At 38.5% G+C, this 16,091-nt stretch overlaps 1 protein-coding gene across 1 annotated transcript in view; it reads left to right on the top strand.

The window, feature by feature from the left end:
- The first annotated feature begins 289 nt into the window (after nt 1-289).
- The window catches only part of LOC126252894 (uncharacterized), a 55,050-nt gene continuing 39,248 nt past the window's right edge, over nt 290-16,091 (top strand). Inside the window, exons 1-6 of the mRNA XM_049953864.1 lie at nt 290-350; nt 451-542; nt 12,057-12,281; nt 12,364-12,489; nt 14,310-14,421; nt 14,507-14,695. Coding sequence (XP_049809821.1) covers nt 541-542; nt 12,057-12,281; nt 12,364-12,489; nt 14,310-14,421; nt 14,507-14,695 — 654 coding nt within the window. The 5' untranslated portion in view covers nt 290-350; nt 451-540. The remainder of the gene's footprint in view (nt 351-450; nt 543-12,056; nt 12,282-12,363; nt 12,490-14,309; nt 14,422-14,506; nt 14,696-16,091) is intronic.

Raw genomic sequence — 16,091 nt, forward strand, 5'->3', positions numbered from 1 at the left:
TGAATCACGTTTCGTGGCTTGTAACCTCACTTTTGATGTTAGTAAAGGGTACAGCGAAGAGACATTATGTTCACGTATCCTCTAGTTCCATTCCATGTTGGTGCTCGAAACAAACGGATCTACTAAGCAATACACTTTTTTGAGGATATACAGCAGTAGACAATACATTATCACGAATACTTTTATGAGGAAAACACAAATATGTTATTGCTGAATTTCTTAAAAAAAAAATTTAGCTCAATACCTTATGCTGCTGATGTGGCAAATAATATCTTTGGCGTGCGAGAAACCATTTTGTTGATGCAACCTTGATCTCTTCCGGTTCTTCCTGTCATTGTGCGGCTTTGATAGTAAGTTGTTGTTAAGAATTTGTTGGTTTTTGTTGGATTTAATTGCCGTGTTTTGCTGTAAATGTGCTTCAGATACTTATATTTGTTTCTATTTCTTTAGCAACCGCCAGGTTCCCAAGTTATTGAAGAAAGACCTGAAAAAAAAACTGATTTAGAGGAACTGCTAACGGACGTGCTGTAGTAAGCTAAAATGTAAGTTACAATTTGGAAGTATGGTATTAGCCGCGTAACAGTTCAGTTCAAGAGAGGAACATTATGAATGAGATGTTTTCACTGTGTAGCGGTAATGGTGGAGCTGTAGGAAACATGATCGAAGAGGCACATTGATTACCTCGAAATTCGATTCATTATGCTATGAATCTAATAAGGTTATAGAAAACAAAAAAATATCGCTTGCTATAACTGTTATTATCACATTTTTAGTTTTACAGAAAGTGTTTGTACCGGAGTTCTATGTCTTGCTCTTTGAGGTATGAGGAAACTTCGGTTGACTACATCGTCGCCATTTATGATTGGTATAGCTCAGGTTATAGTCCTGGCTACGTCATACTTCCCGTAACTCTTTACCAATAACGTTCATAAATTTGATGCGTGGATTTGCGGCCTTTACTAAACTCGAGCCTTCTATTTTACGTCACGGGAGAAAGCTGTAATTAATTGATGGCCGTTCGTAAACCACGCCAGATGAGTTGCGAGGAAATTTCATAGTTTGCTTATTAGTTCGGTTGAACGCAAATTAATAAAAACGTTTTCGTTTGGTGGAACATAATTTCACACTGTAAAATCGCAAGAGAATATCGATGCCGTTAGAAATCGGTGCACTGTTAACATTGTTGCGTATGTTAGTAATAAACTTAACTGCTAAGTAGGCCTCATTTAGCTCATTGTGTACGTCACCAGTCATTACCGATATTACATTCCTTGTTCGTGGGAGCAGTTTGTTGAAAGTTGTGGCAATGGATGTACTACATATGCTTCGGCAGCTAGAAATGTTTGCTACTGCCTTGGTGAATTGAGACAGACCTTTCTTGATCAGTAAAAAATTACATTTGTTCTAAAGTTACTTCTTAGCGTGTCCCCCCCCCCCCCTCCCGACACATTGTTACTGATAACTATTATGAGGCCTGGAAATTGCTGTAAAATACACAGTAACGAACATTATTGTTTGGTACTTATATGTAGCTCATTTCTTGATACATGGGCATGTCATGTGCTATTACAACTTTTGGTAAAACTAAACCCAGATTTCCAGTTTATCTATCCCATCATCTGTGCTATATACAACAAAACCTGTAATGTGTCCTCAGCTTTACACCCAAAAGAGACTTTGAGTGCCCAGGTTTTAGAACATTTCTTGTGGGGGGGAAATGGGCATGGAGAATGTCTGTGTAGAGGTGCGACTCGAAGCACGTTCACTAAAAGTACATGTTGTTTAATCTGGATGTAGTTGCTCACTTCTTAACTTAATTCACTTATGAACTCAGTCTGTTGTACACATGTAAACCAGCAGGTGGTGCATGTTCATTTGTAATATTATGCAAGTAGTAAAATTTGGCACTTTGTATGAGGATAGTTGGAAATGAGCATCGACAGCTCCTGCTTTGTGAGGCGAACAGATGTAAAACATTTACACGAGTTCCTATGAAATCTGAGCCAGTACTTGGAACTGACTATTGATTAATCGATTTTAGGTAAGGTTTTCACTGCACCAAAACAAATGAACTGCCCTTGAGCAAGCAATTGGTTTGATTACTTCTGAAGTGTTACACATGTTTTGCAAGTCTTAAACCGTACATTTGGTTGATGATTGTGAACATTATTGTAACACTGTAAATTTGGTTAGTGACATCAGGAATTTAGACCTCCAATGCTGAATCGGGCGTAACAGCAAGTCATATAGTTCTGGCTAAAAGTATTGAACCTCGTGATACCACTTATCAACTTTGGCACAGTGTCTAATCAAAGTAATGGACTAAAACCATTCATGAAAATAGAGTTCGCCCTGGTAGCTGAGTGGTCAGCACAGCGGACTGTCATGCCAAAGGGTCCTGGTACGATTCCTGGCTGGGTCGGAGATTTTCTCCCTCGGCGACTGGGTGTTTTCTCATCTCATCCTCAACAACACGCAAGTCGCCAAAGTGGCATCAACTCAAAATACTTGCATCAAACAAACGGTGTACCTGACGGGAGGCCCTATGCACACGACATTTCCAATAAAATAGTGCGTGTGTGAAATATGTGTTATGAGAGTTATAGTTATTTCCATGGCAAAACATTTGTTCGGTTTGTCAACTCTTAACCACATTTTCAGTTCCAACCAGTCTCTACCAGACCTTGGGCTATACTAGAGACCTGCATGTTGTCAGAACCTGCATTCTGAAAAAATGAAGCAAAATAAATATTTTCAGCGCCCTGTTCAATTTTCGTGGATCAATCAAATACCGTTACAGCAGGTTCTACCAGCTGCCAGCCTTGCAGTGAGATGCATACAAGTGAACTGTGTGTGTCAGCATAGGTGCATTCACTAACAACACTTGCAGTACCAGTGCATTTTCAGGAACTTGTATTGCCAAAGGAGGGGGGGGGGATACTTTAAACCCTCCCAAAAATGAATTTTTAAAAGACATAATTTATTGATTATTTTGACTTACATTAACAACATATTTCTTAAAGGAGTATTAATTTGTAGGTAGGGTATGGAACCTAACTGTTGTATCATATAGCACACTAAATACCAACTCACTTTCAGTAATGCTTGCTACAATGGGGGGGGGGGGGGGGTACTTTATGACCACCAGAAAAAATATAAATGCACATTTTGTTGGTTATGTTGACTTCCAAAATACGTTTTAAAGGGATACAAATGTATAAGTTTTTTTTCCCCCATGAACCATGGACCTTGCCGTTGGTGGGGAGGCTTGCGTGCCTCAGCGATACAGATGGCCGTACCGTAGGTGCAACCACAACGGAGGGGTATCTGTTGAGAGGCCAGACAAACATGTGGTTCCTGAAGAGGGGCAGCAGCCTTTTCAGTAGTTGCAGGGGCAACAGTCTGGATGATTGACTGATTTGGCCTTGTAACATTAACCAAAACGGCCTTGCTGTGCTGGTACTGCGAACGGCTGAAAGCAAGGGGAAACTACAGCCGTAATTTTTCCCGAGGACATGCAGCTTTACTGTAGAACGACTTATCTTAGAAGAAAGATTAAGGAAAGGCAAACCTACGTTTCTAGCATTTGTAGACTTAGAGAAAGCTTTTGACAACGTTAACTGGAATACTCTCTTTCAAATTCTGAAGGTGGCAGGGGTAAAATACAGGGAGCGAAAGGCTATTTACAATTTGTACAGAAACCAGGTGGCAGTTATAAGAGTCGAGGGGCATGAAAGGGAAGCAGTGGTTGGGAGTGAGACAGGGTTGTAGCCTCTCCCCAATGTTATTCAATCTGTATATTGAGCAAGCAGTAAAGGAAACAAAAGAAAAATTCGGAGTAGGTATTAAAATTCATGGAGAAGAAGTAAAAACTTTGAGGTTCGCCGATGACATTGTAATTCTGTCAGAGACAGCAAAGGACTTGGAAGAGCAGTTGAACGGAATGGACAGTGTCTTGAAAGGAGGATATAAGATGAACATCAACAAAAGCAAAACGAGGATAATGGAATGTAGTCAAATTAAATCGGGTGATGCTGAGGGGATTAGATTAGGAAATGAGACACTTAAAGTAGTAAAGGAGTTTTGCTATTTGGGGAGTAAAATAACTGATGATGGTCGAAGTAGAGAGGATATAAAATGTAGACTGGCAATGGCAAGGAAATCGTTTCTGAAGAAGAGAAATTTGTTAACATCGAGTATAGATTTAAGTGTCAGGAAGTCGTTTCTGAAAGTATTTGTATGGAGTGTAGCCATGTATGGAAGTGAAACATGGATGATAACCAATTTGGACAAGAAGAGAATAGAAGCTTTTGAAATGTGGTGCTACAGAAGAATGCTGAAGATAAGGTGGGTAGATCACGTAACTGATGAGGAGGTATTGAATAGGATTGGGGAGAAGAGGAGTTTGTGGCACAACTTGACTAGAAGAAGGGATCGGTTGGTAGGACATGTTTTGAGGCATCAAGGGATCACAAATTTAGCATTGGAGGGCAGCGTGGAGGGTAAAAATCGTAGAGGGAGACCAAGAGATCAATACACTAAGCAGATTCAGAAGGATGTAGGTTGCAGTAGGTACTGGGAGATGAAGAAGCTTGCACAGGATAGAGTAGCATGGAGAGCTGCATCTAACCAGTCTCAGGACTGAAGACAACAACAACATGTATAAGTAGGTCCTAGAGTTGAAAATGTGATACTCATTGTGAAGTCACATCTCTGCTACTAAGACTTAATTTTTGGATTACGTTTAACTGAAAAATTGATAATGTTTGTGGGCTCTGGTAGAAGACTTCATTAAAAACATTTTTTTCCAAAATTTAAAAATATTATGTCCCTGACAAGATAAAAATATTTTTAGAAAATGGGCACAAGGTATCCCCCCCTCCCCCCCGGTGTTGTAGGAGTTAATAGCCATGAAAATGACGTCCGCGTGTAACAATTAAAACATTGAGTGAGTGCTGGTAGTTTACCAGAGGTACTAAGGGTTTCGAAAAGTTAAGATGTCCAATATTCTGTTTGAGTTTAAGGCATTCCTTAAAAGTTTCTCTTAGCTTTCCTAGAATTGTAAGCAGCGATTATTGCAAACAATAGGGGAAAAAAAACTAGTTGTAGATGTGAAATTCCTAACGTTTGGAAGCTAATCACCATTGTTACTTCAAAACTAATAGTATATTGTGAACAGAAAGACCTAGTGTTCAGATAGTTTCTGGTGTTTTGTTGCCTTGCTGCAAGATGAACAAGGATATAATAAAGGCTGTGCTTGTCATTAACAGTACTTTTAAACCTGATTTTGTTTTTATGAGGATTTGCTGAAAAGTAATGCCTCCAATTTTTTTTTTTTGTGAAAGCTCTTAAAGCTTTGTTAATAAAATATTACTTTTCGGCATGCTTTTGTATATCCCTTAGATCATTAGTAGTTTTATTGTAACAGTGCAATCACATCTAACTATTCACACTGGTAGGTATGTATGGCAGGGTGGTTTTGTGGCATAGCAATAACATTTGTCCATTGCATAAATGTAGAGAATGATGTCATTTGTTGTTAATGACTTAAACAGTGCATGCCAAGGGAAACAAAAAATTGTATGCCAATACAACCTGCATTGCAGGTTGTTCAGGAAGTTATTGGTAGAGTGCGCTGGCCTTCTAGTTGTGGTAACTTGTGCCTGCCTGGTATTGCATTTGGGAGCCAATCTGCCATTCACCATTAGATGTCAGTGGCATCATTTTAACAGTGGTGTGTGGCCCTAATTCATTTAGTTAACCAGTCTGTACAAAGAATGCGCAAATTATATACCTCAAACCTTCCTCGCAAAGCAATCTTATCTGTTAGTGAAAACCACATCAGAAGCTCTGCAGAAGTTCCTGAGATTCGCACGAACATTTGAACAGAAACGGTGGAGGGGGACCCAATCTTTGCACCACTTTGAAATCTTATCAAGATCTGACTGAATATTTATGCAGCTTCTTTCGAACAGTACTTCATTATAGATAACTGCGAAAAATTGAGGTTGCTATTAATATTGTGTGCAAGGTCATAAATATGTGATGGCACACCCAAACTTACTTCTTCATCCAAGATAATATGGTGTCCTCCCTACCAAAATGTCCTCAGTCCAGTCACAAATTTCACTTGATGTCAGATGTGATCATACTTCTGTCAATAAGTTGGTGAAATACTGAGCCCAATACTTTTCAGTAATCAAGAAATTGCTTTTATCCATAGCTTACAGTATGTCGTGTGAGACAAGTGTGCATTGGTTTTCACTTGATTAGTGTTTTTGGAATCCGTGCTGGTTTACCAGGAGGAGATGGTCATTCTGTAGTAGACACTAATATGTTTTGAACGCAGAATATGTTCAAGATTCTACAACAAATCTCCAACCCTCTTGTAGACTGTTGTGACCTGTGCTTTTTTTCCAACTACTGCGCAGTTTGTTTTGTTAGAGGATCTACAGTAATTATTGTTAGAAGAGGGCCAAACTTGGATGCAAATTCAGTGTAGAATGTGATAAGGATTCCATTGGGCTCTGGAGCTTTGTTCAGTTTTAATAGGTTCATCTGTTTCTTAACGCCACTGACACATACTTATTTCAATCATCCTTTCAGTGATACAAGGATTACATTGGATCAGTTCTCCCGGGTTTTCCTTTGTAATGGAATATTTGATAACAGAGTTCAGCATTTCCGCTTTTACTTTGCTATCACACCAGAATTCTTTGGGTTTTGTGGAAGTTCATTTGACAATATTCTGCTACAGTTGTCTTTGAAGGCATTCTGTTGCTCTCTCAACAACCAAACTGATTTCATTCAGCACATCTCTTACATTCAGTTCCGTGCATTGTTTTATGCGTATTGTGCAAGTTTGTTTCTTTAGAAGTTTTTTTACAATGGCTCTATATCATGGGGGATCTCCCAATATGAACTGTTCTGTAGATCGGTTGGCCAAGCAGGCCACCACTTTGCCACCCCTGTAGCTGGGTCTCGTGGAAAGAGACCTCTGGTCAGCCCTACATCGCAAGGTCCACGATGTCTGGAGCTCTGAATGGTCTGTCTTGAACATGCCAAATAAGCTCCGCATGGTAAAGTCGTCCACAGCCGTATGGAACTCATCCTTGAGGAGCACGCATAGGGACTCAGTTGTTCTCTGCCATCTCCGAATTGGACATGCGCGGTTGACCCACAGCTGTCTCCTTCCCTGTGAGATCCACCCAAGTGTCGCTGTGATGCAGGGCTGACAGTGGTCCATCTCCTGATGGACTGCCCCCTTTTAGCCGCCTTGCGACAGTCCTTTAATGTACCAGCTGCACTTCCTTTAATTCTAGGCGACGATGCATCTATTGCTGACGTTTTATCCGTGCAGCTGAGTTTTATCACTCACTCTAGTGTGGGCACTCTCGCGTGATTTCTCAGGCTACATCCACTCCAGTGACTTTTAATTGTGATGTGGATACCAAAATAGTGTCTTTTATGGTAACAAGTTGTGTTGGTACCTCTATCAACGCTTGCCAGCAGGAGGTTCTTGTTTGTAGTTGAGTGGTTGGCCTTTTACCTGATCCATGAACCACTGTAGTCTGTTTTACTCTAGTAACTATTTTCTCTGCCCCATTTAAGTGTCGTCTATTTTGTGTTATTGCGGTTTTCATTTTAGCTCTGTACCCCATGGTGTTCCCTCCCTCTGGGTGCAGAAGTTACGCTTTTACTGTACAGGCCTTTTACAAGTATGTCTGTTTGGAACAGGGGACTGATGACCTCTATGTTTAGCCCCCATCAAACCCCAAAACCAACCAAACAATATGAACTGTTCTTCTGGGCACATACATATTCAGTGCATGGTCAGTTATTCTATTGAACCTGAGCCATAGTTCCTCTACATGCTGCTGCCCTGTGCTGAAAGTTTTAAGCTCCTCATTGAGATACGACATGCTGATTTTTTTATCTAGTTTACTGAACACCAACTAAAAATATTATGTAAGATATCTTGTGTCCTCCTAAAGTCACTAAATTTCGACTCCTTCCCCTACATTACAGCATCATCAGCAAACAATTGCAGATTTCTTCCCATACTGTTCGCCAGATAATTAATGTATCTGGAAAATAATAGTGGTTCTATTGCATATCCATGGGGCACTCCTAATAATACCTTTGTCTCTGAACACTCACCATCAAAGACAACACACAGGGCTCTATTGCTTAAAAGAAGTCTTCGAGCCACTCTCATATCAGAGAACCTATTCTATATGCTCCTACCTTCGTTAAGTCTACCATGGGGGACTGTGACAGATGCTTTCCTGAAGTCTTAGAAATATGGAATCTGCCTATGCCCATCATCCATGGTTCGCTGTAGACTGTGAGGGAAGGGCAAGCTGAATTCCACACAAATGATGCTTTCAAAAACAGAGCTGGTTCATGGACATAAGGTTTAGTTCTTGGTCCCAAGAAAATTTATTATATTTCAACAGAGAATATTTCCAAGGACTCTGCAGCTAACCAATGTTACGGATATTAGCCTATAGTTTTGTGGGTCTATTATCTTACCCTTCTTAAGTATAGGAGTTACTTGCACAGTTTTCTACTGCTTGGATCTTTGCACTAGGCGAGGGATTTGCGATAAATGCAAGCTAAGGAAGGGGCCAATGCCTTAGAGTACATTTTGTAAAACTGAATTGGAATTCCATCCGAACCTAGAAATGTAATTGTTTTCAACTCCTTCAGTTGTTTCTCTATGCCAGGGATGCTTATTACTAAGTGACAGTATGAGTGTGCGATTCTCCTGCATGAATGATTTCTTAAACACGAAATTTAGAACTTCATTGTTCACTTTGCTATCTTTAACTGCCACTTAAGAATGGTCAATGAGTGACTGGGTGGAAGCCTTAGACCCGCTTAGTGAGTTTACACTAGACATTATTTTCTAAGGTTCTTAGCTAGATTTGTTGCTAAGGGATGACAGTGGTAGTTCTATACTTCGTGCATAGATCTTATCATGGATGCGCGGATCTATTCTAACTTTTGTCTTTCATCCTTTGTGCGTTCTTTTGAATTGAGAGTGCAACAGCCTTTTCTTCCTCAGTGTTTTCCAACTTCATATTTAAACCATGATGGGGTTGGACCCATACTGCTCCAGAGCATGATTTACAACATGTTCAAACTTTGCTCGTAATTCCTTTATGGGTATCATACTGTGACTAATAGATGTCAGTTGATTGTCTAAGTGAGATGCTAACAAGCAGACACGCTCTTCTAGTCTTCTTCACTGATTTATTAATTTAGCAATTATGGTTGCTGTGATGACATTAAGTGCCAGCAGTTCATGTAAATTGCTTAAGCACCTCTCTATTTGCAGTAGAAAATATAGTATACAGTGATATTAAAACATAAAGTTAACAAAGTTGATACAGCCTGCAAGGTGAAGATGGCTTCTGAAGGACTACTACACCTTCATCCATTAGATGGCCATGCATGAGCAGATTTTAGTGACAGGCCTAGTTCAGCGTGAGTTTTTGTTGAGCTGGTGAACTGATGCGCTACTGTGGCATAACAGTGTGCTCACATTGGCTGTCATGCAATCTGAGAAACTATTTGGTAACGTCTTTTTGTCAGTTATGCTTTTCGTATCAGCTTCATGATAAAGCAGCTATCATTTTACAAATGCTCATAGTTATTGTGATCTTCACATGTAAGTAACACAGTGTCTGAAATTCGAAAAGTTTGCAATGAAAAATTGGGATGGCTATGAATAAGCATTTTGTGTATGTTAGACCATGTGTTGCTCTATATGAAATGTAACTGAAGTATTGAATTTTTCTTCAGGCTTGATAGGTGATCTCTTATCCCCAGTCTCAGGAAAACAGATGTTAACGATTGCACTCGTGTTTGTCCGTGTCAGCAGTAAGGCTAGACTGAATTACTATTGCTGTCACTCGTATCTCTCAAATGGTTTGAGAGGAGATCTTGCAAAGTGATAGCATGTAGAGGAGAGTATTTTGCAATGGTAAACAGGTGGAATTTCATTATCTACTGTGGTATACTAGTAACTGCTGACCGATAATTGGTGAAATGTGAATTAGTATAGCTTTGCAACAAGATCAGTGAAATAGGCACACTTTTGTATCGATACTAGGAATTTGCTTTCTCATAAGCTTTTGACTGATTTGTTCTCATTTCCTCATTTAATCAACTGCTGTTTCGTGTTCTATCACAATTGCAACTGTATTAGGGTGTCAAGAAGGTGACATTGTATAAACACTTGGTTGTGCCAAAAGAAGCAAATTTTAACACGGCAACCAGAGATATGAGTGGTTTTCAAGTGAGAGTAAGTTTTAGTTGCTACAAGTATAGTAAAATAGTTGGACCAGTGACCACATTGAAAAATTTGTACAACTGTACTGTGAAATACCTTTTTTGTGGCAAATGATACATGAACATTAGTCAAACAAGAATATAAAAGTTAGGGCACACAAAGAGATGGTTCAAACATTACTAGACAGTATTCCAACTATGGACCAGTGTTATATAAACTAACAGTAGTGCCAAACAAGGGAATATTTTTTTAAAAAAGTGAAAGCCTACGACAATTCCTGATGTGAGCAAAAATCGGATGTAGTATACCATGAGTAACATCATCATCTTTTCTAATAAACAGTTTTTGGATGCAGTAAGCAAACTAGATGGTAAAAGTGTTTCATTACAGACTGCCAAATACTTTTACATTAATATAACAAAATGCATTTGTGACAAATACACATTTTGTTGTAGTAGCATAGATGGATTTTAAGTACCTTCAGTAATATCAGAAATAATCCCAGAAAGATGTAGGTATCCTGAAAAACATGTGAAAGGAGGTTGGGGGAGGAGTTGTATAAATCAACACTGTAGTGAGTGCCAGTAAAATTTTGCATGTGCTGTGATGATTATTATTATTGGCTATTCCCACAACTTTATGTCCATTATTTTATGGGTATTATGAATTACTGTACTTTACAAAAGTTCAAACAGCTGGCTAATCTGCTTTCTTCCTAACGTTGTCCATATTTTCTCTCGAAGATATGAACTACTTTCCAAGTGCGAAAATGTTCTACAATAAAATGTTGTTGCATACTTCAGTCCAGAGACTGGTTTGATTCAGCTCTTCATGCTATCTTGTGCAAGCTTCATCTCTGAGTAACTACTGCAACCTACATCTTTGTGAATCTGCTTAGTGTATTCATCTCTTGATATCCCTCTACGATATTTACCCTCCAGTACTAAATTGGTGATCCCTTGGTGCCTCAAGAACATGTCCTACCAACCAATCCCTTCTTCTAGTCAAGTTGTGCCACAAATTTCTCTTCTCCCCAATTCTATTCAATATCTCCTCATTAGTTATGTAATGTACCCACCTAATCTTCAGCATTCCTCTATAGCACCACATTTCAAAAGCTTCTGTTCTCTTCTTGTCTAAATTATTTATTGTCCACGTTTCACTTCCATACATGGCCACACTGCATACAAATACTTTCAGAAACGGCTTCCTGACACTTAAATCCATACTCGATGTTAACAAATTTCTCATCTTCAGAAAGGCTTTCCTTGCCATTGCCAGTCTACATTTTATATCCTCTCCACTTCAACCATCATCATTTATTTTGCTCCTCAAATAGCAGAACTCATTTACTGCTTTAAGTGTCTCATTTCCTAATCTAATTCTCTCAGCATCACCTGATTTAATTCTTCTACATTCCTTTATCCTCGTTTAAATGCCTATAAAATGCTTCATTGTACGACAGAGTTGATGTGAGACGCAGTTGCAATTGTCGAGCATGCATGGCAGTTCTGAGTCGGTGTCAGAGATTGCTGTGCTTCTGGCCTGTGGTGGAAATCTTATAGTGTGTGCGGCTAGTTATTCAGCACCTTGTATGACTATGTTGAAGACGCCTGTACCAGAAGCTGATGCCTAAAGAAGACATATCTTTAAATGATTACATACCAGTATAATTCCTGTCTCTTATTTTCTAGAATTGTATTGTTGGAAGCTTAATACTATATTAAAATGTGATCCTCTATTTTGGTTTTATTAGGTACAGAGATCGAAGCAGGAATCGCGGCAGGCCAAGGTCCAATGATCGTGGTCCGAGGGGTGGAGGAGGAAGAGGATTTGGTGGTGGTGGTGGAGGGGGATTTGGAGCAAGCAGCCTCAAAGGAAAGCAGCCTGGTGAAAGATTAAGACGGCCAAGATGGGACATGTCAGCACTACCGCCATTCAGGAAAGATTTTTATGTACCACATCCAAATGTGTTAAACAGGTTGGTTTTGGTCGTTGCCCATTATGTTGCTTGTACATTGGTGTATATAAAAGTTGACACTTTTTTCTCATGTTTTTTATAGAAGCCCTCAAGAAGTTGCACGGTACCGTGCAAGTAAGGAAATAACTGTCAAGGGAAATGCTGTTCCAGATCCAGCTTTAACTTTTGAAGAAGGAAATTTCCCAGATTATGTTATGAACGAAGTTAGGTGAGATAGTTATAGTTACAGTGCATACATCATAACAGTTTAAGGTATAGACTTTTATAAGTTGTAATGGTTGATAAATAAATATGAATCAGCTTTGCTTTCCACTATCCAGAACTTAAGCATGTGTCAGTTGACACTTCACTGGCTTCTCATTACAGTTGAGGAAGGAATTTAAAAGCAAAATACACATGGTTATTAACAAGTGTAGATGTTTATGTTGGTGACTGGTTAGTGTTTCAGTAGCTGCTATATGGCAGATAGTTTTTTTATGTCTGTGTTGACATGGGTGAAGCTCTTCAAGGATTTTGTTAAAAGTGTACACATAACATGGTGATCTCAACAAAATATGATAACAGAAATGTGATATATTCATGTGACCTTTTCACATGGGGTACCTGATAAAAACTGCTGTATGTATGCTAGAAGATGGATAATGTGGTAACTGGTAAACAATTTTTATTTATCATCAAGAATTTCTGTAATAACAGTGAAACATCAGTCACGTGATCACAGATACAATGAACGTAATAAAGAGAATGGTCAGGTCTTTTCGCATATTTTTAATCAGCATAACTGACACCTGTTGTCACTTTTTTACTTTGAAGGAAATATGTTGTTTTTCTTTTAAATAGAAAGAGTTACAGAACTTGTGCTTATTCACTCAATTCCCCAATGAGACTATTGCTTCAGCAGTTTTCTACCAGTCGTATTTCTTTTCGTTTCTCCTTCGTGCTGCAAATCTATTGGTTCCCAGAAACACGTGCGATACCTACATCCAACAGTACATTCTCTTAGGACTACTCCATTGCTCATGCAACTCCAATCAACAATAACAAAAGCAGAGAAGATAACAAACATGTTTTTTTGTAATACTAGGGCCAGTATAGAGATGACACAAACTGTCTTCAGTGGTTTGCAGAAAAATTGATAGCCGCAAAACACAGGCAGATATGAACCAAACGTGACTAGATGCAATTTGACCAGAGATAAATCACGTTTGCTGTTGCACGTTCCTTGTGTTTGTGTTGGTATAAAGGAACCTCAGTATGACAATAGAAGACATTGAATGAATGATATTACATGTTGCACTAATCACAAACGGAGAATGCTTCTTGTACTGTTTTCCGAATTTCTTTGGATAAACTGTTTTCTTTTCCAAGTATCTAAAAATCGTGTCTTCATATAATTGTCAGATTGTTTGACAAGTTATTACCATGAGTGACCTTTTCACATGGGGTACCTGATAAAAACTGCTGTATGTATGCTAGAAGATGGATAATGTGGTCACTGGTAAACAATTTTTATTTATCATCAAGAATTTCTGTAATAACAGTGAAACATCAGTCACGTGATCACAGATACCATGAACGTACTTCTACTACCCACACTCCATCTGTAAATATTTTGAATCATGAGTTTTAAAAAGATCTGTATGTGATGATTAATGCTGCGCTTTCATTTAATTTGTTTTACCCTGACCATATAAGACTTTGCAATGTGCATGCAATGAAATGTGAAAAATCTTTAACTGAAATTCTCTTTTGTGCGTACCTGTTGCAAAATAATTTCATACATTAATTAACCATAATATGTGTAATACTTGTATATAATAGCTTCAGGTAACACTTCCTGCATAATTACAGTATATTCAGCCTGATGTTCTTATAACTACTTTGATTTATTTGAGATTTGCAGAGCAGTTTACTGTTATAAAACATTTTTGTTATTTTTAATGTTGAGATAATAAAATTAAAGTATTTGCATATGAAGTGAAATATAGACATTAAATTTGCCTTTTTTTGTTAATCTTTCCTCAATAGACGGCAAGGTTTTGAAGAACCCACTGCCATACAAGCACAAGGATGGCCCATTGCTCTTAGTGGAAGAGACATGGTTGGAATAGCACAAACCGGTTCTGGGAAGACACTAGCGGTAAATAATGAGTATCAAATAAATACTTGTAAATCTGATTCAGTCATCAATTCGTGTCTTAATTTATTATTTTTTTTCTTTTTAGTACATTTTCCCAGCAATTGTCCATATCAATCATCAACCACGATTACAAAGAGGTGATGGCCCTATTGCACTAGTGTTGGCTCCCACTAGAGAACTGGCACAGCAGATTCAACAGGTTGCCTCAGAGTTTGGTGCTTCATCTCTTGTAAGAAACACTTGTATCTTCGGAGGTGCGCCAAAAGGACCACAGGTGTGTTATAACTGAAATGTTTCTCATGGTCAGGCAGAGTAATTCTCTCTCTCTCTCTCTCTCTCTCTCTCTCTCTCTCTCTCTCTCTCTCTCTCCTGTGTGACATTTCGTAAATATTTGAAGATACTATTGCTATTGCTATTAACCTTGAACGTAAAAGGTCTGAGACATTAACTGACTGTATTGTAACATTTTGTGTGTAAGTTCTGGACTACAAAGGTCTAGAATTTGACTTCGTGTCATTGATATAATCTGGTAACTTATGGTTTGTGAAGAGGAAAAAGTCCATATTTCTTTAATCCAAAAAGTATGCATCTCATTTACCACCATTAATCAGTCTGTCTACAATTCTGATAGTGGTTTGTCATTTAATATCTTCATACTCCAGCAAAACATGAAAGATGGCTGTTGAAACTGCATATTGCACATGTTACAAGAGAATTGTCTAGCGACAGTTTTATCTGTGACTGGGTGTATAACTTCAGTAAAATGTGGGCCACTGTTGGAGGCAGAGGATTCTACTCATGTCGGGCAGCTCCAGTCACTGCTCATTACTTTGTCAGACCCAGCAAAGATTTTTCTTGTTGCATGAATTTTGTCTCATTGCTTAGTAATAAATTGAAACTCCTATTTTACATTTTCATACAGTCTAGGCTGAAAAAACGCCAAATTAAAGGCAGTGCAGAGTCAAGGAAAATGTTAAAACTCTCCAAACACAAGCAAAAACAAATATATATTACGCTTCGCATATATAATTAAAAATTGTAATCCTGTAAAATATATTGTATAAAATCTGTATAAATGAAAGAAATTGAAAAATACAATACAATGCGTATGCAATAATTAGAGGTAATGAATTTCATCACTTCTTAAAAAAATCACGAATTTGTAACAGTAAGTAAAACTTGTCAAAATATTGAAATTAGTATCTGAGTACAAGGAAACAAGCTATTTTCCGACATACTGTGACCACAAATGGAACATCAAAACATGCGTTTTTGAGAGATCTTTTGTTTGTGCTCACACAGAGAAAAAGCAAAAATTGATGAATACGGTGAATTAAACCAAAAACTCTGAAGTGCAGTGAAAGGTGTGGGAGTGTTTTTTTCCTCCTCTAGCCAATGACACAGTGCACACTAGTGATTTGAGCACAGTAACCACCTGTGTATCCAGCAGGTGAGCTTAATTTGTGTGTGTTAAAAGCCCCATTTATACAATGGACTCTGTCTCAGTTGACTACTCGGGACAGAGGTGCCTACTGTGGCACTCCTGGTGTTTTATTTCTGTACTGAGAATCATCTGTTTTTAGTGGTCATTTTTGATCACACGTCAGTACCAAAATTGCAGGTGTTGTGAAACCTGTCTGCTATGGAATTTGACATGTGTATGGTGAAGG

The sequence above is a fragment of the Schistocerca nitens genome, chromosome 4 (genome assembly GCF_023898315.1).
Source record: "Schistocerca nitens isolate TAMUIC-IGC-003100 chromosome 4, iqSchNite1.1, whole genome shotgun sequence".
NCBI lineage: Eukaryota > Metazoa > Arthropoda > Insecta > Orthoptera > Acrididae > Schistocerca > Schistocerca nitens.